Here is a 25,314-nt window from a genome sequence, read left to right as displayed (position 1 = left end):
TTAATACCCTGCACGAACCAATGGCCATGCAGTTTCACTGCGTGAATGAAAAGGCTTCAGTTCAGGAGAAAAAAGGCTATTTTCCCATATGCGTCTAGCAAGACGCAATACGAGTGTAGTATCGAAAGGGTAAGTATAACAACTAAGTAAAGATAACTAATTAAATATAAGTAAGGTAAACTATTGGATTTTACAGTGTACTGACAACAATGACATCCAAATAGCATTCCACAACTTTCTGCTTTTACTGTCAGTAACTTTCAGAGACAGCATGTCAGCTTCATCCACAAGGTCCATATGATCATCGCAGTCATCTTATTGCAACTTTTTTGTTCCTTGTCACATTAGTGAAGGATGCAGGACAGTAGATGGTTGACAGAATTGTTGCACTCACTTATCTTATCCAACTCACAGATGAAATTGCTTCAGAAGTTAGGCTGCCCTTTTCTGAAGTCCTTGTCTGGGCTGATAAATTATTTTTGGTGAACATTAGTCTTCCACTCCATCTTCTGCTCAATTTAAACCCGATTTGTACTGTATGATTTGGCTGCAGTGCTTTAGATAATTGCAGTTCTGTTTCTTAAGATGTTGAAATTATACGGCTTGTCATGGTCTGGCCAGAAACCAGCTGAAAATGTTGATACTTTTCAAAATGGAAATGGAGTGTCTCTCATCTAAGCATAAGAGGATCACCATCTCAGCATGAGTGTAATGTTAATTGCCATGAAAGCATATTTCTTTAAAGTTTGTCGAGCTTGGATGCATTGAGTAATGTGAAATGTGCTCTAAAGATCTTCATCAAATAATCCACTGGATACCTCAGTTCATTCATATTAACAGGATCGGTTTTCAAAGCAAGACGATTCCGTACTCTTTTTCTTCTGTAAGTATTTCCCAACCCTGATCTTCATCTCCTGACGTGGTCACTTTAATTATGTAGCAAATAACAAAGTAAAAAAGATAACTTTTCCCTGATTCCTTGGTTCATGCTGCGTTCATTTATTCTGGTGGGATTTTCACCCAACTAGATATGGTCAATATCTGCCCAGCTAGTTTTTTTCACAGTTTTGAAATCAAAACATATACCTTTTGACATGCCCTACAGCATTCAGCTGATCTTGTCAGTTAAGATTTTTGTTTTACCAAACCCTTCATGTGTAGAGCATCAACGAATTTGAAAGTCAAGGCACCAACTGGGAATGAGATGGAATCTTGGCATTGTTTTGGTGAATTGAAATGAAGCTTGGGAATTGTCATTTTTATCCAGACCTGCAGGGTACCTGAGCAAGTTTGGGCCACCTACTGGTAAAAAACAAACAAAAAAACCCTGTCTGAAATTAAATGTATGCTTACATTTTTAAAGGAATAGTTCACTCATAATCATAATTGTTTATAACTACCTTTTTCACTTTATGCCTGCATTTAATTTACATCACTGCTCTATCAGAGAGCGAGAGAGAGAGAGAGTGCACGCATACGTGATTGAGTGAACAGAATAAGAGATATTTGAGACATCAATTATAACCCAACTCTTTCTCACTTCCTCTCTCTCACACTTCCTTTCCCTTTCTCTCACTCTCATCCTTTCACCTTAGCTGGGATTATTTTGACATTTTCTGATACTTCTGCCTTAAAATTCTCAGTTTGCTGAAATCCAACAGTGCTCACCATGTAACCCCCACATGCTCACTTGTACACACTTTCCTCCTCTCATGTCAAACCCTCTTCAGTAATCCACGAGAGGCTTTGGTGTGAAAGCAAAGTGCATGGTTTTAAAGGGCAGGGGCTTTTGGTGCGTGTGCTGAAACGGTGATGTGTAACTACATCAAGTGGCTACTTGGTGATGAGGACTGATGATTCAAATGCATTTTCATGTAACCCACTTTCACCAGCCAAGCTGCTTTCCATGCACTTTCACAACAGGAAGCCAGAGAGCCCAAAATAGCTGGCATGGGAATTGCTGACACATTATGAGCTATTTGGAAATGTGCTTTATGAGATTATTAGAACTAGAGGTTTAGTGTTGCACTGACTCATAATGACTGAATTCAAGCATGATCAACGTGTTGAGTTTGTTTGTACAGAAGAAACACTGTGAACATTTTGGTGATTATATAGGCGGATAAAAGTGTTTTTATATTTTCTTCAAAAGATCCATTTACTTTATTTTAATGTGCCTGTAGCCTATATTCCATTCAAAAAGTTTTAGTCAATATTTTTTTTTATGTCTCTTATGCTTACCAAGGCTGCATTTCTTTTATTTATTTATTTTTGTCAAAACAGCCGTTACTTAGTCTTCAGTGTCACATGATCCTTCAGAAATCATACTAATATGAGAAATATAATTTCTTTTTGTGCACTTTTTAGGTTATGCATTCAAACAACTCTCAGACAGTGTGCATATATACCGAAACATACATACATACATACATACAGTGGTGTGAAAAAGTTTTTGCCTTGAGTTATTTTGAGGGGACAGCAAATTTACACTGTTATACAAGCTGTACACTCACTACTTTACATTGTAGCAAAGTGTAATTTCTTCAGTGTTGTCACATGAAAAGATATAATAAAATATTTACAAAAATGTGAGGGGTGTACTCACTTCTGTGAGATACTGTATGTATGCATGTGTGTATGTACCAGGAGCACCTTAAAAAAAAAAACACCAAATTCCTTGTGTGTTTGCGCACACCTGGCGAATAAAGCTAATTCTGATTCTGATTCTGATTCTGAAAATGATTGCTTATTGCGCTTAATGGTTGCTTAATGGTTTTAAATCACTTATTTTCAAATGCATTCACGGAAACATCATATGAGCGATAGAGATGATAATCCAAAACCTCTCTCTCTCACTATATATATATATATATATACATACATACATACATACATACATACATACATACATATAATATAAAACATGCCCAATAAAAAAATAAAGCACTTGAAGGGGAAAAATGGTATTTCACATCATTTTAACTATGATAATTAGCCTGTTTTAACTAGATTAAATGAATTAAGATAAAGAAATTAGCAGGAAAATATTATGAGTAAGCTTTATTTTATTAATCAGCCTAAAACTAGATATGCAGAATAGCCCAACCTTAATTGTGTCGTGGAGGATAGGAAAGAGTTAAAACGGAAAGAATAATTAAGTCATCTCTTTCTTAAATGCTAAAACTCACTAGGTACAGGCAAGGCTGCAAATTAACAATCATAATAAAGGATATCATACTATATGTAATGAAGTGAGAGATGAGTTGAAAGTGAAAAATTCACAAAATAAACATCACTAAAGAAACAACACTTACTGCACTAGGGAGCTGGCACGATGCCGCCTCACCTCATGGTTTGCAGTTTTTGTAAGAATGTGATAAACACACATCATTATATCATTTTCACAGTCTTTACTGAAATGTACATCATTATATGAATCACCTAAATTAGAATATTATATAACTCTCTTTACCTCTTCACTGTCTGCTAACTATTGGACAAGCTGTGGACCTTCATTGCAGAGGCTGTATTAAAATTAACTAGCATAATGAGATAATTAATGACTTATTGGTGGCTTGCTTGTTAGAGTCATTAGGACTTGTGTTTATGCTCATCTATCATAGGAGGAGCAGCCAGAATTGGCTCTGTTGTTTTTATAGAGCATGGATTGTTCAAATTATCCATTAACTTTTATTGCAGTAAGTGTGCAGGCACTGCTAAAAGAATAAGGCCAACAATTAGCACTCTATGGGAATCAGTGTGAACTCAAACCCAGTTAGAGATGTGCATAGATGGGCCTATTAACCTCTACACCCTCTCATTCTTTTATACTTCATTACTGTACCTCATTAAATTTCCACATGGAAAGGTGTTTATAATTGAGTTGTGTTTTATGATGGTCAACTGTATTGTTGTCTTGCTGCTGATCTTGGTGTGGATTAAATCCTGGAAGATTAACTGTAGGGATAGTTACACATTATTTATCCATCCTCATGTCGTTTTCCCATACAAATTACAAAAATGTATGGAAAAGTCCATGGAAAAAGTTTTGTGTGAGAAATGCGCTGAAGTTTTGGTTAATTTTTTTGCTTATCTTAGTGAGATGTTAAATGTAGAACTTCTGTGACTGGATCATTGTTTCAGTGAGTTGAACTCAATGTCTTAAATGAATCATTGAGTCGGGTTTTTGAACTAGATCAACCAAGTGAAAACAGTTTGATTTAAATATTGGTCTTTTTGAATTTTAGGAAGTCTTTCAATATATTGCACAACTGAAATGGATATACTTTTATGATTCAAACAGACAAGGTCTATGAACAGACAAGACTAACACATTGGAAAAGAGCTGTATGAAGGCTGTCTTATGAAGCTGTATGCAAAAATCTTATTTTGTTTTGTTTTTCATTGAAAAAATAAAAGCAGACAGTAACAACATTGAGGGAATGTAGATAATGACAATTTTCATTTATGGGTGAACTATCCCTTTAAAATGCCTTTCCCTCCATTGTTGAACCAGCAGTAGTCACTAGTCATGTAATTACTTAAATATACGCTGACAAAGTCAAAGGTCAAAGTTATCTTGCATATTCACCTATTGGCCCATAATGTAAAAGGGCATTTGTAAGCCATTCTGCTGTACTAATAAATTGATGGTATCAGTTTTGTACAGATCAATACAGGTTTGCATTTAGATGACAGAGCACATAACCATACTGATAAGAATTGGCTTTAACCTTCACCTTGTGTTCCATTTACTTTCTTATAATATTTCCTATATGTATCTATCTACTCTTTCTCGCATAGTTGCTGCTAATGGCTTTTTAAAAATACTTTTTATTTTTTTATTTTTTCAAAATGTTTTCTAGATTTTATTATTTCATCATATTTTTTTGCTGAAGTTTAGTATGATGCTGTGTCTGATTCATGTTTAATTCATTGCAAGGCAGTTTGGTTGAAATAAAGTTTAGGCTCTCTTCAGAGCAACAGATGGCAGATGGATCTGGAGTCGTTTCAGGTTATTCCTTCTATTCATCACTGAAATTTGTGCAACGGATGTGGGGGTTTTTGCTGGTAAAGGAAGGACCAGACTACTCATAGGGAACTGTACTTCCAATACTACAATTTAATTAGAGAAATGTGACCCTGGACCACAAAACCAGTCATAAGGGTCACTTTTTCGAAATTGAGATTTATACATCATATGAAAGCTGAATAAATAAGCTTTCTGTTGATGTATGGTTTGTTAGGATAGGACAATATTTGGCTGAGATACAAATTTTATTTGAAAATCTGGAATCTGAGGGTGCAAAAAAATCAAAATATTGAGAAAATCGCCTTTAAAGTTGGCGATTTTAAAGGCGATTAATTTTGACCCATACAATATATTTTTGGCTATTGCTACAAATATACCCCAGCGACTTAAGACTGGTTTTGTGGTCCAGGGTCATAAATACCATGTGATGTTGAGGGCAGATATTTGCATGAATGGATACAAGCAAATACAGCGGGCCAATGCATGTATTAAACATTGGTTTTAAAGACTTGCAGATCTACAAGACAGAATAATGAATTCTATCCAAAGGTGGCGGCTGCCTTTTCTACCATTGACCCTCTGTAATGGAGGGAAATGATGTTGTCGTATTCAGCTCATGATACAATTTTCATCTTGTCACCGATCTCTGCAACACTGCACAGCAGGATTTGTGTCCTTATTTCTCCCTTTCTCTTGGGAGTAGAATAAAGTAGATATTCATGGTTTTACACCATGGAAGTGAAATGATGTGATTGAAGCTACAGGCCTGTTTTGTTAAAATCATTTGTTTTCCCAACAAAGCTTTTAGAAGTGCATATGCATAAAATGAACTAGGGCTGGGCGGTATGACGGTATATAACCTTAATAGATTTTTTTTTTTTAATTGTGTATACCGCGACATGTAAATAAGTTGGCATGGTTAACTCATGTGCAGCGTGCATGAGACTGAGAAAAGAAACAAGGAGAAAGATAAACGAACATATCAGGAGGATCCACAAAGGATTCCATTTTCAAAAGGGTTGTTAAAAATGTGAACTTGTTGGAACAAAGGTGCAGCAGTCAACCACAAGAGCATTGCAGCACCTGGACAGTTTAGAGGAGCGCACAGGCTCACAACGGTGGAAGCATAATTAATTAAGTTTACTTGACTACAACAATTCATATATCAATGTCGTAATGAATAGAAATAGCCTTAAATAATGTGTAGTTATCAGCATCTTTCTGCCTCTTGTGTGTACAGTTAATTTTTACACACGAGAATCGCATTTAACATGGACGCGCAAGCGGTTGCCGTGGTAATTAACAACCTGCCTGTTAAAGCGGATTACATAATCCTGTATAAAGGCAAAATTACTAAATATTGAGAATGCAACATGCACGTATTATATTTTTCTAACTCCAGCCGATCTGACACTTATTGGAACCAGTTGATAATAACCTCCTGTGATTCAATGTGTCTCTCAACTTGATGCTCAAATTAACCAATAACATTTTAATGATGCAGAAGACGAGCGTGCACATGCAATGAGAGACGAATATGATAGGCTGAGCATGTGTCAGTCTTTACTAGTGCTGTCAAAATGGCTGAAAAACTAAATTCGAAATTTGTACTTAAATATCAAAATTTGAATTATATTCGCATTTAAAATGCATAATTTCAGTTATGGTGAAGAATAGCTTTTGGCTTCTCTTCTGAGGCCACAAGAGGGTGCATCAAGCAAAATATTACTAATGCACGTTTATTCAAAGCATAAGATAACGACTGTGAAAAAAAGTGCATAATGTTTAAAATAATGTTTATAAACCTATTTTAATTAATTAAGTTACTTAAACAACTATAAACAAAACAGCATCATGTATGTATGCATAGTTTAATACAAAGAGCTGCAAAATATTACTAATGCACGTTTATTCAAAGCATAAGATAACGACTGAAAAAAAGTGCATAATGTTTAAAATAATGTTTATAAACCTATTTTAATTAATTAAGTTGCTTAAACAACTATAAACAAAACGGCATCATGTATGTATGCATAGTTTAATACAAAGGGCGGAAAGCCAATCACAGAGTACATTTTTCATTTAAAAACATGAGATGCAGTGGGATGGGTTCTCCGCATTGATGTTCTCTTTTTCCGCAATATTTTTAATGAACAACCCAGCAGCGCCGCATCTAGTGGCTTCAACTGGATAGGCTAACAAAAACATTATAATGCAACGACACTTACATCGTCTTCGCGTCTCGTGCGCCACTGATAAGGCTGCCTCCTTAACGCACACCTAAAATTCGAATGCAACATTTTTGCATTTGAATTTGGATTTTTATTTTAAATTCGACGATTATTCGAAATTCAAAATTTTTTTTGACAGCCCTAGTCTTCACTGGGCTGGAGTCAAATAATGACACAGTTATAGGGTGTGTATAATTTAAACTACTTAGTCAGCACTAACAGTAGCTGCTGTTCAGTTTGCATACTGCTACTCTCCTTCTAGTCACTACTGAGCTCTTCCCTCTCTTGATTAAAGCTCTAGGTGAAGGGTTGCCAGTTATCACAAAAAGAGCAAAACAAGCCCCTTAAAAACATAGTATAATAAGCAGACATGGCAAAACTGTACCTGGGCACAAATGTAAACAATATAAAGTATTAATAATGTCCTACAAAATGAAAAGGAAGTAAATGTTAAATTTATTATGAATAGAATATTTCAATATAACATATTTAGATGTTACAAACTGATTGAAGTAAAACAATAACATGGGATTTAAAAATAATTCAGAAACACCTTATTTAAAGTTTAATAATCAAGTTTAATATCAGTCAGTTGGGGCTAGGGATGCACCGAAATGAAAATTCTTGGCCGAAGCCGAACAAAATGAAACACTGGGCCGAATACAGTTTTTCGAGTTTTTTCCCCCATGTATTTAGCCAAATTTTTTTTCACCATTGCATAAATTAAATAGCCAAAATGTGCTTTTTACTGTTTTATCTTGCTTTTCAAAGAAAAAAATCAGTTACAAAATAACAATTTACAAATATTTAACACTGAACATTTTTAACATTCTAGCAGACACTATTACCAACAAAGCACAATTTAGCTGAAAATGAATAAGTTCGTAAAATTATATTTTTTTTTCCCATTACAAATATGTCGTACGTATCGCATTGTCACATGCCTTGTAAAAATTAATAAAAATGTGACTGAGCAATGAATGAGCGCAGATTTTCCTCGCACTTTGGACTTTGAACCCTGGTTAACAAGCAGATAGCGCGGCGAGTTCGTGCAGCGCTGTCAGAATACATGCAATGCGTGCGTATATTAGAAAACATAACGTTCTGCAGTTTATTTACTAATTGATTAAAGCCATTTCACGATTTCAATCATCATGCAGTAAACCAGCAACAATCACCCCTTCCTCTTCTCATCGAAGACATGCTCTGCAGTAGGAAACAGTCTCTCGCTGTCGGTGCTTGTAATGATTTTTGCATCTTTCTCGGACGGTTTTAAATGCTTCCACACTGCTGACATGTTTGCTGCATTAAAGAGTGCGCGCCTCTCACTCTTCGCTGGTTGCTATTTGATCGCGTCATATCATTGTTCGGTACAATTTATTCTGTCTTTTCGCTTATTCGGCCGAACACCGAAAGAGCTTTTTTTGCCATTTTCGGGCGAATAATTTCGGTTGCCGAACATTCGGTGCATCCCTAGTTGGGGCAGTTAATCTAAAAGTTGAGTGTGTTTTTACCAAATAAATAATTTACCAAATAAAAGGAAAAGAAAATCAAACAAGGTGAAGTAACTACTTTTCATTTCTGAAGTATTTGAGTTTATTTATTATATAAAGCCCTTTTGTCGACTTTCAGAATAACTACATATATTAATAACTATATCATGAAATATAATGCACTTCACCGTGAACTAGGTATCACACAATATATCTCTGAATAATGCAATTTTTTTCTTTGATGCTTCTTCAAAGCTGTTTTTCTATACTCCGAAATAGAGCATTCAACAATGAATGGTTTTTAATTAGAGGTTAAAGTGCTGTTGGCATGTTTTGTTTTATACATCATTAACATGTCCACTCTTCAGCAGTTTTTGCCCCTCTTAAAAGCTTGTCTAGAAATGGTATGGTGCTCTCTGTTTTTCTCTTAATCACAGTGCATTTGTCTAAAGATTGTAGTTGAGTAGTGGAGACCAGGGGCAATTGTAACACTAAATTTCTTCACAAACAAGCTAGACAGATGATACTTGAGTGTAGCTGTGCACAGTGATGGCAGTTAAATTGCTGGAGGTCACCAGGCCAATCTGCTGTTGGTTTATAGCAGCTGACTATGTGGTAGTATCCAGCTGTATGAAGTAGCGCTTTACTGTCTGCACTTCCTTCACTAGTCTACACATTGTGTTGATGCTCATTTCCATAAAGTTTTTTGCACTAGGAACGCATTATTGATTGATATTAGAGATTTTTTCAAATGTACTGTTTCATGTTATAAATAATTTTGGATTCAGTTTGGGGTATTCTTTAATGTTTATAAAAAGTCCTTTATGCATCCATCAATGCTGACTTTATTTGACCAAAATACAGTAAGAAGTTATATTGTGTTTTCTTTAGCCGTTGCTGATACCGATATATTTCCTTTTGCTTGGAAACAACACCTTTCCTGTACAGAGATTATAAGCAAATTATTTTTCATTTTGGTTAGTTTTTTAACAAAAAATACTTTTGATAATTAAATAAGCAGTGAAGTTCTTTTATAATGAGAGTACATTGAAAGCTTTGAAAATAACTATAAAGAAACTATAAAGCAATCCTTAACATTTTATTTGAATATTCAACATTTGTAGATGGTCTAAAGCAAAAGAGTTTACAAATATATTATATATTATTATTATTATTATTATTATTTTTTTTTTTTAGTGAATTATTCTTTTGATGGCAAAGCTGAATTTTCAGAAGCCATTACTCCAGTCCTCAGTGTCACATGATCCTGATTTGGTGCTTAAGAAACATTTCTTATTATTATTAACATCAATGTGGAAAATCATTGTGCTGCTTAATATTTTGGTGGAAACATCTTTGATGAATAGAAAGTTTTGTCTTCTTTACTGTCACATTCTCTTGCGGTATCTACAGTATTAAAAGAGAATATGAAGTGAGTGTGTTTGAACTGCTTTTCACAAAAAAAGCAGTGTACTGCTTTGGGTGTGTGTGTGTGTGTGTGTGTGTGTGTGTGTGTGCATATATTCTTTATCCATTTCACATGACAGCAAATGTGGGAGGTGGTAAAAAAATAAATAAAAGTCTATTAAATTTCAGTGGGCAGAGCTGAATTAGCTGCTAGTTTAATGGCTTTCATGGGATTTTGCACATCTGACAGATTTTGCAATGTTCAAATGAGATCGATGAATATACATTTTTTAGAATCGATACCGATTATATGCATGTTTATGTGGTCGATAACTGATATGCAGAACCGATATTTATTTATTGTTTTACTTCTGATTTTGACACAATGTTAACAACAGTACTGAACTGAACAAGCATTTTTATTTGCAACACTTTCAGTACTGTAATTTCACTCCCTCCTTGCAAACCAAACTAAACAACATTATTTCTACATCAGTAAATAGAGGGGTCTAAAACTGAAAGAAAGAAAGAAAAACAGATAAATAAACAAGTAAATAAATAAACAAATAATAAATAAATAAAGTGCATTTATTCAATCTCAACTGGCATGTTATCAGGGTTATTAATAGTATTTTCGTCTGTCCTGATTATGAAATGAAATGCCTGCTGACAGAGCACTGGTTTTATTTGTGCGTTTACACAAAACGTATATTCAAATTGTGAACTTTCGTGGAGATAATTTCCACAGAACTGTAATTACTTGGATGCTTATTAACGAAATAAAAGTTATATAGAAAATGTTAATGTAATTTAGGCAGTCTTGAGTGAGTGGATCTTGTTAAAAGCTACAAACGGCGGCCATACTGGAGCATGCCTGAGCGTCAATCATGTGTGAATGGGACTCATGAATGGCAGCTTTACAAGAGTATAATTACATTTCATAAACAATAGAGAGAGTTAAATTAGGCTGGTTTGTTTCCAACATGCACTTGTTTAAGTCTGTCTTATTTAACTCATGTAAAGTTAGGCCTTTGGTGCATAACTTTATGGATTGCATGACTCTAGTTGAGTTTGTCTCTATTTCTCAATGCCAAGCTTAAACTACATATCATTCATGTAACACATCTTATTTGTGCATTATTGGCTGATATGTTAAATAAAGCATATCAATTAAAGCAAATCAAATTACTTTACCTGTAAACGCTGTTGTTGACTCATCTCTCTTCAAGATGCAGTGCCATAATGGAGGTCTTGCACACAATTCTCAAAGCGCCATATATCGGTGAATCTGATATTACAAAACCTATATCGGATAATAGAAAAATGCTTAAATATTGGGGAAAATATTGGTAAAACCGATTATTGGTCGATGTATACTGTCTAGTATTCAACACTATATATGTCTGGTCTCTCATGGGTGGAGAGTTTTATTCCAGAGTGTCAGAAATGGTGTAGGCAATTACAATTATTAAAATGGCTTTCATGTAATTATCTCCAAATAAAATCTTTCTAATTTCCCTCCATCCTTAACACCCCTGTCTTATTTCTCTTCTCCATCTCTATTGGTATGTGTGCTATTTTATTCTTTAAAAAGAATGATAGCAGAAAGAAAAATAAAACAAACACTCGGCCCAAGGAAGAGCATTCTCACTTTCTTCTGCACTGAGATGCATTTTAGCTCATCAGTCAAACACAAAGCAATCAATCGCACTCTCTTCCATTGCTAATTCTTTTATTATTTTCATCACAAACGCACTCAGGGAAAGCTAATGCGTTTTTAAAGTAGGTGGTTTGAATTGTTTTAGTGGAATTGTCTCTTTGGCACACAGTTTAAAATCAATAGGAAGCTCAGAACATTCCCAGAGGAAAAGCAGCATATTTACAAACCTGAAGCTGTATTAAATGCAGACCACGTTTAGATAAGTTTGCATTATTTTTCATAAAAAAAATTTAAGTACAAAGGCACACATGCAAATGATGTTCCTGGGATGTTCAAGGATCCAAAAATGGGCATAAAATTAAGATTAAAATCTGAATAAATGTGCTAGAGAAGTGTGCTCATTTCTTACATGTTAATTGATTTCACAGGAGCCGTCAGTGATGCCCTTGCTGATTCTCTGTCATCAGTTGGTGGGACATTACCTCACTTCCTGCAAGAGCCTGAGGATGCTTACATAATCAAAAACAACCCTATCAAGCTGCGCTGCCGTGCGACCCCTGCCCTGCAGATCTTCTTCAAATGTAATGGGGAATGGGTCCATCAGAACCAACATACCTCACAAGAGTACATGGACCATAACACTGGTAAGACACATATGATCTGGCTGCTGCTGTCCACCTAATCATTTATTTTAAAGAAATATTTTATGTATGTCAATATAAGCCTGTTGGTTCATCTGTAGTTCAAATTCACTTAAATCTTTTATCTGTTAGATCCTTAATGGATCTTTTTCCTCTTTGTCTCCTCTAAATTTTTTGTTCTGTATTTTGCTTTTTATATCTTATGATGAAAACACTATCTAAAAAAGCCAGGAATATATATGATAAAAGGACATTTAATTGGTCAGTTGGTAAGTTTTGTCAACTGTATTCACTGTTATGTAGTCTGAGAATTTTATTCCATAAATTGCTTCAGAATTTATCTTCACACTACAGCTGGTTATTTCCCAGTTAGTCTGCATCACAGGAGAGATTTAGATGCTCATTGTGATATTCTCATGAATAAATAAAGATCATGGTTGGGTTGATTTGACATCTGTCATGATACAGTAACATTGAGATTCTTTATGGTTACTATGGCTGTTGTGTTTCAGAACTGTGATATGTTGCATTCTTTTTACACACTTGTTTCTTATTCGGCGTCACTGGGTTTCAGTGCTTTGCACAGTTGTATTATTAGCTTATTCAGAGTCTGGATTTTGGTGGAATATAAATAATTGAGTGTGCACTGACCAATGCTAAAAAATGCCCAAAATCTTCTTTTTCTAAAAATATTAACAAAATGAATAAAAATATAACTAAAAATATCTCATATCGATTTTTTTTGTTCCCCACCTCTACTTGTTAAGTCAGATGTTGTATTGTTTTAAGTTCTGTCACATTCATTTCATGTTTCCTTGGCAGCTTGCCAGCTGCAATGATGTCCAGCACAATTTAGGCTGAATTACAGGAACTGTAAGAGGTACACTCGACAGTGCATTGATTAGAGGATTTCAACTTCTGTATTAACAAAAAATAAAAACCTAATCCACCAGCTTCTCTGAAGCACACCATGATTAGTCCACATAGGCATTTGCCTCGCATGAAGGCTACGTGCCAGGAATAGTCTCTTAATTGCTTCTGGAAGTTCATTATTGTGTGATTGCTGTGCTGTGAAATTATTGAGGGCTTGATAATGGGAAAATGAAAAATCACAACAAATTATTTTCCCGTCTACATATGGGAAAAGTTTCAAGTTTGTTTTATTTATATAGCACATTTAAAAACAGCAAACACACCTGACCAAAGTGCTGAACAAACAAAGACATAGAACACAGGGCAACCCACAGATTCATACCATAAACTCACAATGAATCGAAAGCCAAAGAGAAGAAATATGTTTTAAGAGATGATTTAAAATCAGTTAAAGACTGTACCAGTCAGAGAAGTTTAGGCAAACTTGCTTGTCACTATGTCACATTCTGTAGATGCATTGCCAAACAATGTGATTTGCTATGTCACAAAAATTACTTTAAAGGGGTCATATGATGTGATTAAAACCTTGCTTTTCAGACCGATGAGCTTTGTAAAAATCGACGCGTTTCAGAAAGGCGGGGCATAGAGGAGAAACAATAATGTACAGTATGTGGAAAATAATGTGTTTTTTGAACCTTAAACCGCATAAACGCATTTCATTACACCAAATACACAAAATAATGTTCTTTTTAGCAACATCATATGACCCCTTTAACAGCGGATTTATTTAAATACATATTCTGATATGGATGTATTCAGTCAGTGCTGGATTGTTGTAGCTAAAAACAGGAAGAGGACACTACAGTGAGCATGTAATCACTGAAACGAACATCTCAAGATGTCTCAATTTCTGCTTTTATATTGATAATATGCTCAGAAATTGGTCTGGCAAGCTGCACCATGCAGCTTTCCTGTGTTTTTTTTTGTCTACAGTAAAGAATGAGGTGACTTGTTGTTTCGGTGGTGATTTCATCTGGTGATCTGCCCGGCCGATTTATCACAGATTTTCTGCTTGCTGATCTCAGTTTCATCTCGATACTGTACATACATGCTCAAGACTTTGCAACATGTTTTCTTGCCCCTATTTCTGTACCCTTGCAGCCCTCTACGAACACCTTGGCAATTGAATCGCCATTGGCTAGTAAATTTTTTTGTTTACTCGCCAGACTGATAAATATATACATACACATATACATATATACACACACATACATACACACACATATATACACACACACACATATACACATATACATACACTCATATACACACACACACACATACACATATATACAGTCGCCAGAGTGAAGATTTAGTCGCATATGCGAGTGATTTACTCGCAATGTAGAGGGTTGCCTTGAGCATTTGCATTTCACGTATCTTGCACACAGATTCATCATACTATTGCCCTCAAAGGACATGTCATCATTACAAATATAAGTCAGGTTCAGTGGTCCTAAATGAAGAACCTCAACCGTTGAATTTTATATGTGAAATAGCATCCAATAGGTTCTGGATGTCACATGCTCATTCCACTGAATGTTTTGTTTCTTTATCTAGCTTGCGATCTGTTGTACAATAGATTTACAGCAGATTTTTAGGGCAGGTTGCTCACCGTTCTCTGCTTCCCTTTTGCTCTGTCCAGCTACAATATGGAAAGCAGTAATTTCCTCCCCTGAGAATATACTTCCCCTATTACCAGGTTCACTGCCTTCAGTGTTGCCAAGGCGATGAAATGTATCAGTGTGGGCCCAAGTGGATTTGCAATTAGAAGAGCCAGAGGAAGTCTCCTTTCGGCCAATCACATTGCTAGCTTTACATCAGTGCTGAACTCATAACCAGTGATAACGACATCCTTTATAGCACCCACCATGCCACCATAATGGATGACAAAAACAAGGATTGGATTAGAGGGACGCTAATCAGAGCCACAGATCTCCAAAGAATTGGATTTTATTGATTAGAGCATGGGTCTTCAATGTCATCGCAAGCGGAAGATAAGATCTCTTATTTACCAGGCATATATAAGCAGCAACACATTGCCCTTGAGTTTAGACCCGGTGAAAAACGAGACGTACCAGTCCAAACCTGTTGGACAGAAGCCATTTGATGTCATTTCTTCCTTCCTTTATTTTTATTTTTTGGATTTTGTTTGCTATTGCAAACAAATTTGCAAATTAAGATCATGTAGTCAGTTTTGTTTTTCATTCTGGCTTGTATTGGGAACAGAAAATAGTCAACAGAAGGGCAGCAGAAGGGGCTGTCACGTTTATAGCTGATAAATATAGCTGATTTCTCCTTCATAAATAAACAAATGGTTGACAATACTGTTGATCAACTCAAATTTGTATCTTTATCTAATTCATTTAAAGTTTTCCCATGGTGCATCAACTGATATTTCTCTAAAAATGTTCTCAAATTGGTCGAGGCACCAATAGGGATGTGACACAAAATGTTTGTAATGTCAGAACGGTTATTTTGTTATTAATTTACTCATGTCATAAATGTCACTGTTTTATTGCAGATAAAGTTCCTATTACAACACAATTATACTGTTGCTTTCATTCCGTAAGTGCAAACGCTTCTGCTGTCAAACAGTTTCCAGAGTCTGTTTTACATTTCAGTTAATGTGCCCACAGTAGCCTTTATATTGAGCCACTCTCAAAAAATTGACAATTTAATGAGAACTATCCTGAAAACTGTTCTCCATTATTGTCAGTTTTATACAGCACATGTAAGCATTTAGGCCCATCCATCTTACTATAATAATCATTATTTCATGGCTTTATTAAATACTTGATTCTAATTGAATTCATGAACATGAAAAACATTAAAAAAAAAGCCCTACCCCAAAATGTCTTTTTTTTTTTTTTTTTTGGTGCACAAAATGGACATTTTTATTAGCCAATTTGTATATTATTGTTGAAAATAATAATGTGAAGCCAAGTGATTATGCCTTCATTTATTTCTGCTTGTGGGCAAACACAATGTCATTGAGGGTGCTTGAGAATTTGCTGTGAATTCCATGATTGCCGAAATTCCATGAATGGATGGATGGATTTATCTATGCAATGTAATATTTTTGCACATTAGTGCCATAATCAGTGACAGAAACATGTTTAATACATCAGCTAATTATTGCTCTCTTACGGTTTTTGCCTCAGCAAATCAGTTGCTGATGTACTGAATGCCTTAATAATCCAGCCCTTAAGGTGATGAATGTGGTTTATGATGCTTGTTACTGAGCATCCCTGGTGCTTCAATAATTTGCTCGGTTGAATTATAGCTCAGCAGGAGTTGAAAAACCAAGCTTATGCTGGTCTTGCAGTGACTGGTAAAACGGCAAGATGCATGCTTTCCTTCCGACATGAGCATTAATACTGCTTTGGGAAACAATATATAAATACTTGTAATACTTTTCCTTTTATTCTTCAGTGTTGACTGGGGAAGAGATCTGAAATTTTCAAAGGTGTTTGACGAACCCCATTCTGGAGCACTACCTCAGGTTTTATTTGTTCCGAGCTCTGCAATATCAACCCATGAGGACAGTTATAGAGCATAACCATCATATGAAAAATCATCCTCCGCCAAGTCATTTATCACAGCTTTGCCAAAGGAGGAAGAAATGACTGCTGCGCTGCTTGCTGTACCTCTATTATTGTCTTTTACTGATAAATGACAAGCTGAAACTTCTATGCAGCAGCACTGACTACTCCATTTAGGATTATAACCTGTGGATTGTGGTTAAAAAATGAGTCTCTGTTGATAAGTGTAGTTGTCGGTGGAGAAAGAATCATATTGATCCAGACTAGTTCCAAACATTATAGGGGGTGCAGATGTTGCCTAGACCCGATAATGAGCTCTTTGTGTGCCCATCATACCTGAAGTGAAGGCCTTGAGTCCTGGCGACCAGGCAGCAGTGACAAACTAACAATGGCAAGATCTTTCCTCCGGCACTGTGCTGCATGCTTTTCTTCTCTGCCATAGAGAGTCACATTCTAATGGCTGCTATCATCAGAAATTAAGTCAGTATGTTCCTGGAGTATTATGGTTTGAATTAGAGGTCGACCGATATGGGTTTTTCACTGGCCGATGCCGATATTTAGAAATCAGGGCAGCCGATGGTCGATATATGATGCCGATTTTTTGGGCCGATTTTATTTATACTCAATGTATGGGAAACACTGGACACTGCTATAAGTCAAATGGCCAAATGATAACAAAAATAAAAGAGTTCACACATATTACACAGCCTGCTGCTCATAACTGCTTAAGAGTGCACTGGCCACAAGCAATGACATCGTGGATGCTATTGTCGGACCTACACACACATTTCATGAGGAAAGTTATCGTGCCCGTTATAATCAGCCCAGAAGTTTAGTCTGAATTGCATGCGTTTCTACTTTCACATGCAAATTATTTGTTGCACTTATGAATATGATAACTTTCCGGCATCAATTCTAGTAGGGTAAAACGTAATTAATTACGCTTTCGAAACGGTCTGTTTTGCCCTGCCAACATTAGCTTAAGCTGTGTGTGAACAAGAAGTGGCTGCAGAGTGTGAGTTGCTCCGTCTCTCACGCAGCCAGATTCTCCGGCGTTCCGCAACAACGCTTAGCTGCCCGCAGATGCCTAATTTGCAGCACAATCGGCCGAAGCCGATTAATTAAAAAATGCCAAAAATCGGCCGATTAATCGGCCGGCCAATCAATCGGTCGACCTCTAGTTTGAATGAGTGAGAGTTAACTAGGAACTGGAATACGCTTTGTGGTGTTTATGATTTAAAAGAAAGAAATTTAATTTCAGTTTTAAATGGTTCTTCCAAAAATGAAAATTAGCTAAAAACGTACTCACCCTCAGGCCATCCAAGATGTAGATGAGTTTGTTTCTTCATAAAAACAAATTCGGAGAAGTGTAGGATTACATGACTTTCTCACCAATGGATCCTCTGCAGTGAATGGGTGCCGTCAGAATGAAAGTTCAAACAGCTGATGAAAACATCAAGGCATTTTTTAACTTTAAACATACTTCTGGCCAAAATAAGAGTCCATAATCCATAATAATGCCAGTATAATAATAATGCCATCATAATAAAGTTCATCCCCTGTTGTCTTCTTACTTCAAATCCAAATTGTCTTGTCACATCCAAATCTGTTACAATGAAGAAACAACCTCATCTACATCTTGGATGGAATGAGGGTGAGTACATTTTCAGCAAATTTTCATTTTTGGGTTTTTTGTAGTCGTTATTTTTTACTTTATTCGTTGTTTTCAGCACCATATGAATATCATCATGCAGCTCAAACAGAAAAAGTTGTTACCTGCTCTAAACTGTAGCATTTCTGTCGCATTTAAGAGAAAATTACTGTGCGTGCACAGTAAAATTATGTGGGCACTCATTGCAGCTATCACCTAGTCAAAACATGTGAACTTGAATATAATATAACACAGATTAAAAACTTTTCTATGTCTTGTCACTCTTGCAGTGTGCGGCCTAATTGATTATAATGAGAGTGATGTAGTTGTGCCATGCTGTTCACTTTCACTGTAGATTGGCTGCACTGCTTCACACTGCGATTGGCTGATGTTTTGGCCCTTTTCAAGTCAACAGAGAAAGCCTGCAAAAGTTGTCAAATTAAGACATAAATTTAAGTGTCTAGAATTGTACACACTTATATACTAAATATTAGTATTTATATCAGTGTGTTCATATTGACTTTATATTTAGCATGAAGCTTCACACTGCGATTGGCTGATGTTTTGGCCCTTTTCAAGTCAACAGAGAAAGCCTGCAAAAGTTGTCAAATTAAGACACATAAATTTAAGTGTCTAGAATTGTACACACTTATATACTAAATATTAGTATTTATATCAGTGTGTTCATATTGACTTTATATTTAGCATGAATATTACTAAAATATAAAGTGGCTTAACCTTAGTAGGATTCACCATGCAGATGTTAATTTGCCAGTTTATTAGCGCACACTTATCTTTTGCCTTTTAGCCATTATTAGTTCTTTATTTTTGTTAGTTAGGCCTACTAGGCAAACATCATATATCAAAATTAATTATTAATAAGCAAATTCTTCACCTTAGTGCATGTAAATTAATAAACTTTTTTTATTGGATGTAATTTACGAAGATATCTCGTATCCTTTATCATGTCAAATCACATATTTTATATAATTATTCTATATAGTTTTCAATGCCTGCTTGTACATAATATATTGAATTTGAATTAAGTTTAAGTGCGTTTGTTTTGTTTCTTTCACTCCATTTGCTTGTTATATTGTTCTCTTTTTGACTTGTTCAAATTGACAAGTGTTCAAATTGAACTTGTTCACAACACTTGTTCAGATGTTGTATTGAGGCATTTACGTATTTTAAAAAATCGTTTGATTGTAAAAAGTTTGATTGTACCCATAAATATTTTAATTTAGTGCTACAAGTGCTCTTAAACACCAATCTTAGAGTAAAGTCCTGTTACTCTGTCGCTTCTGTTATTTATATTCATTTATTCTCTCCTCTGTCTCAGACTGATGAAATCACTTTCCAGTGACTGCACAGCAAAGCTTCAGGGCAGTTGTAGCTCATGTGGCTCAGTCCAGCTTTCTGTCATGGAAGAGGAGCCAGCTGACCACTGCGAGTGTTATGACGTGTCAGAGCTGACATGTGATATGGTGTTGACATCTGTTAGCGACAGCTTCTCCAAAAAAAAAGCTGCTTTCTGAGAAAGTGCCTTTACGCTGCAATAGATGGAAGCTGACTGCAAATGAAGGACAGAGATAGAGAGAGAGGACTTTTGCAGTACAACAAATGGAAGCTGACTGTAAAGCAAGGGCAGTAAAAGAGAACAAGTACAAGGCATCACCCTTCATTTCGCTTAACGCAGATGCATTTTAGTGTTGATGTTTATCTTCTCTGGGCCTGTAATGGCATTATCACAGACAATTGCACACTCAACACCTGCACTGCAACATACATGTCTGGAGCACAACAGGGGGCAGTTTTTTTGTTGTTTTTTTTGGAAAAAGGATATTATGCGAAATTACAAGTTTAAATTAGATTTTCTAAACCTTTGCCTTTCAAGTTTCAGACTGTTGGTGTTTTTAATAGCATGGACAAAGTAACCATGTAACTGGAGGGAATTTATAGTTTTTTTGCTATTTATTGTTTTAATTTAGTGCTCCCTTTTTATAAGGTAATCATTGTGTTTTAAGAGTTTTGTTTTTGGCAAAGACAACTTTAAGACCAAGTAAAAGACTCGGGCAACCAGTAGAGGAGGCAGTTGACTGAGCAAATGGGCAAATGTTAAGGGGTAATCCTATCTACCAGCTTTTTTTTTTTGGTTACACAATGCTCTTTCTAGCTGTATGTTTTATAGTTTCTGATCTCTCTTAAAAAACTGAGATGTTATTTACGTGCTGTATTATATTGTCTTGATGTATACAGTACATATGTAATTTGCTATATATGGTTGTTTTACAAGAAACAACTAATACTTCAACCAATAGCATTGGTTAATATGAGGTTATTTACAAAAAGAAATGATTAAATTCAGCATAAATTGGTAATTTAACTATTTTTTTGAGCTCTTATCAAGATATCATAACTCGATCTTTATGTGAAATGACAGACTTATGTGAAGTTACATTTAATTCGTTTAAACCTTGCCATTTCTTACAATCAACCACAAGCTTGCATTCAGATCTGCCTCCATCCAATTAACAAGATTAATAGATCCAAGATCCTGCCCTAAAGTTTTTTTCTTTTAACAGTAAGTTTCACTTAGATTTTAAAATACAGAAGAAAGATCTGACAGTACTTTCGCTTCATCGGTACAATAACAAAAACAGCCTATTTAATTCTAAGAGTGGAAAAACAGGATGCAAAATGGTCATTTGAAACTGTATTATGGCTGTATTTGTTGCCAGATGAAAAGGTTTTTAAAGGTGACTTCTTTAGGTACAACTGCCTTACAGAGTGCAGTATACATAATAAAAGAGAGAATTAAACAAAAAATGTTGGCCCCAAAAAATTGGTATAACACAGTTCAAAGATCTGTAATTGTTCATCAGGAAAGAGTAGCCCGTAAATGAGTTCAAACCTTGAATGCAATAGTGCTATTTTAGAAACTGCCTTGAATATGTTGTGCATATTTATGTCTTTCAGTTCATTTTTTATTTTTTAGTTCTTGAAGTCTTCTCTTCATCGCTCTAATAGCACTTTGTGCCGTGGCTGTTATGATAATTATTTATTTGGAGTTACGCTGGAGGGAGCTGCCACGCAGACATTGCAGAGCGGGTGGGGAGTGTGATGGAGGATGACATTAATGTGCTATTAAGCTTCTACCCCTTGAGCAAAGTGTCACATTTGCCACTGTGAGCTCAAGAACACACACATGCACACAGTGAGATGAGTCATTCGGAGGAGGTCACACCAATGTTATGTAAGTTAGTTGAGAAATGACCTGTTACCCACCGAGGAAGAACGCAGCCTTTGGAATCCCATCCAGTAAAGGTCCACATTAGTAATGCAAGTAGTCATTTAACAGATGCTTTTGTTCAAAGCAACTCTTATTACATGGACAATCCCCCTGAAGCAAGCTAGGGTTAAATACTCTGTTCAAGGGCACAAGGGGTTGTAGCTCCTTGTTTGAATATCTGCTGATAGTGAGAAAATTGGTTAAATGAAAGTGTGTATAAAAATAAATACACACATTTATTTGTTTGTTGTTTGTTTCTATTGATTTCATTTAATTTATTTGTATTTTGTCATTTCAATTAATTTATATGTGCATTTTAATTAATTTATATATCAATTTGTTTATATTTTTATTTATATTTCAATTCATTTATTTCAGATGGAGTTACCAGTGGCAGTTTTAGACAAACCCTTTTTTTTTAAACAGTAATTGTGCAACTTAATTTCCTAAGTTGTTCAGATATTTTCTTTACAGGACTTGCATTTAAAATCTGTCTGGCTCAAAAATCGAAGGTTTTCTTTAGTTTGAATCGGCATTGTACTTCTGTATATGACAAATAATTTTCTAAAAGTACAATTTTTCCTTTAGGTCTGTTAATTCATATGAGTTCAAGTTTAAGCTCATGCTTAATTTGAAGTATAGCATGCCACACTGATGACACAATTGAAATTGTTTTGAGATTCAGTCATTCAGGAAAAGGATAATGAGGTAAAAATCTTGTTTACTTTCAGTCCTGCTGATTGTTAAGGTGCTAAGATGCCATTATTTTAAGTACTTTAATTTAATTTACTGTCCTGTCCAAATTCTCACCAAAGTGAAAACTGAAAAAATCTGACTTGGAATACAATAAATACTGTATAACTGCAGCAGCTCCACTTGCTGGTTTTCAACTGGTTGTCACTCTCCATGGTGCTGAAATAATCTCTCCCTGCTACAGCAGGGGAGACAAAAGCTACAAATCAATTGCTGGAAGCCTTTGCAAGAATCACATGGAATGAAACATTACACCATTCTCGCTGTGCCATGTTCTGTTCTAAGTCTGTTCAACCACTAAAATACTACTAAAGTCATTCCCCGTGGCTGTCATGTAATGCAAGCAGCTTTCTTTGAGTCTAGCTAGTGAAGTATTATGAAAGGAACCGGTGTAAAGTGTATTAAAAGTGACTTGCAAATGTTGTTGATTGATGTGACTCCATTGTGATCTTAAAAGTGTGATTCTTCTTGAGTGCTTCTTTTCATATTCTATGCTGTCTTGCTTATTAGGATCTCAGATGCATTTATTTTAGCATCACATGCTTAAGGTCTTATTGATGTAGCACACCTATTGTCTTGCCGTCACTCATACAGGCTTACACAGATCTTATAAGACTTTCCTCTAACAGTCCGTTGCACACAGAGCACCAGAGGCATCTGCTTAGTAGATCCAATACTGCTTGAGCCAAAGCTTCAAATGATTGCTGCGTCCTGTCAGCTTCTGTCCCTTAAATTGTGTCATGGTAGTGCCACATGTTGCAGCTGAGGCAGACAGGATTAACTAAATAAAGGATTAAATAAAGCTTTGAGGAGACCCAAAATCTGCTGCATGTTTTTTGCATTACTGACATAGTTAAGCCTCCTCCTGACATCTTGGTCATTTCCAAAAGGCAAATGAGATTCTGAAGTGTAGAAATCACACTCTTCCACTAGGGGTGACTGCAATTCCTGTAGTTCAACTCTTAGAGCAGTGGTCCTGGAGAACCCCCAGCACTGCACATTTTAGATGTCTCCCTAATCAAACACAATGGATTTAACTCGTGAGCTCATTAGTGAAGACTCCAAGGCGTCAAATGTGTGTGTCAGATAAGAGTCATCAAAAGCGTGCAGTGTTGGGGGTTCTCTAGGACCAGGATTTGGAACCACTGTCTTGGAGCATGGTGTTAACAACAGTCAAAGTCATGGGTTTGATTTCCAGGGAACACATGGACTGATTAAAAGATCAGTAAGGATAGATCAAAGGTGACAGATAAGACATTTATAATGTTTTACATTTTAAAAGATTATGATTTCAAATAAACATTAATTTTGATTCATCAAAAGAATCACGAAAAAAAATATTACCGTTTCAACAAAAAAATTAAACAGCACAACTGTTTTGAACATTGATAATGATAAGAATTGTTTCTTCAGCACCAAATTAACATATTAGAATGATTTCTGAAAAATCTGAAAATAGGAATCTTCCTTCAAGAACAACAAAATCCCACATTAGTGTAGGTTGAGGAAATCAGTCAATTGCAGATGAAATAGAAACTTGGAGTAATGGATTGCAGTATATATTCATTTTGAATATCTATACACTAATGAAACAATCTCAATATAATTGTATTATGAGCCAGTGTATTTCCAATGTAACATTGTATTTCCAGGTCCCTGCTGATTCCCCAATAGAGCTCTGTGATGAGAGGCCCACACATGAAAATTTAAGCAAGGATGCATGCATTTAAGTGACGACCCCTTTCCCATCTCTGCTGTCAACAGCATTTTCTTTGTAAACAATTATGCTGACAGATGAAAGCATGTCAGCCGTGTCTCTCTGGAATATCTCCTGTCCACCTCACCTGTCAATATTCCTGCTCGAAATTTGACTTTCTAACAGAGAGAAAGACCACCTCCTATTAACACATTACTCATATTTTCATCTATTAGGCTGGATTATGCACCATCATTATTCATGATTTTCTTGCCTGCTGCTGAATTTTATCCCCCACACTATGCTGTCGATGGAACATCTCAGCTAGGGAATGATGAATAATGTCTGTGTCTCTCAGTGTCCGTGAAACACAGGCGTCTGTCTTGCTTTATTTACCCTTGACTAACAGGACCATGTAGAGTCAGCTCAGAAGTGAAGGCAATCTGCTTTCATGATCAATAAACCTGTGGGACAAGCAGGATACACCACGCTGCTCTTGTCTGCTTTTTTCTCTGCGGTGTCATTCATTTTTGGGAGAAAACCAATTCAAGAAGGCACTTGATTAAATGAGATGTTAGTGTTTCGCCTCCCGCTCTCCCATGACTCCTTTCCGCAGTGGTTGAGAGCTGCTCATTTATTAAGGGAAGAATCACATCAAATTCTGGTAAAGCAGACATAAGTGCCGTATGTGGTGCAAACAACATTCATTTTGTATCATCTTCTCAGCAGGGTCTGTCTTTAAAGATTTGTGATCATTAACAAAACTTTATTTTGTTAACCACATAATGACAGAAGGTGAATTTCAGAAAACCTACCGAGTAATGAGGAATGCACTAAACTACATAATTTTGAAATTGATTAGACTGTGGGTTATCTGAATGAATATTTGACTAGTTGCTTTTAAAGAGATTTATTAGATTTCCTGCTTTCTTCTGAGCAATACTTTTTTTTCCATGGAACACACACACACACACACATATATA

General features: G+C 35.7%; 1 protein-coding gene across 1 annotated transcript in view; it reads left to right on the top strand.

Moving 5' to 3' along the window:
- Window positions 1-25,314, top strand: part of LOC107721540 (netrin receptor UNC5D-like) — an 81,211-nt gene that overhangs the window by 5,576 nt on the left and 50,321 nt on the right. The window contains exon 2 of the mRNA XM_016529611.1: window positions 12,252-12,467. Within this exon, the coding sequence (XP_016385097.1) occupies window positions 12,252-12,467 (216 nt within the window). The remainder of the gene's footprint in view (window positions 1-12,251; window positions 12,468-25,314) is intronic.

This window comes from Sinocyclocheilus rhinocerous, unplaced genomic scaffold (genome assembly GCF_001515625.1).
Source record: "Sinocyclocheilus rhinocerous isolate Xijiao unplaced genomic scaffold, SAMN03320098_v1.1 scaffold1626, whole genome shotgun sequence".
NCBI lineage: Eukaryota > Metazoa > Chordata > Actinopteri > Cypriniformes > Cyprinidae > Sinocyclocheilus > Sinocyclocheilus rhinocerous.
This window is presented reverse-complemented; position numbering and strand designations above follow the sequence as displayed.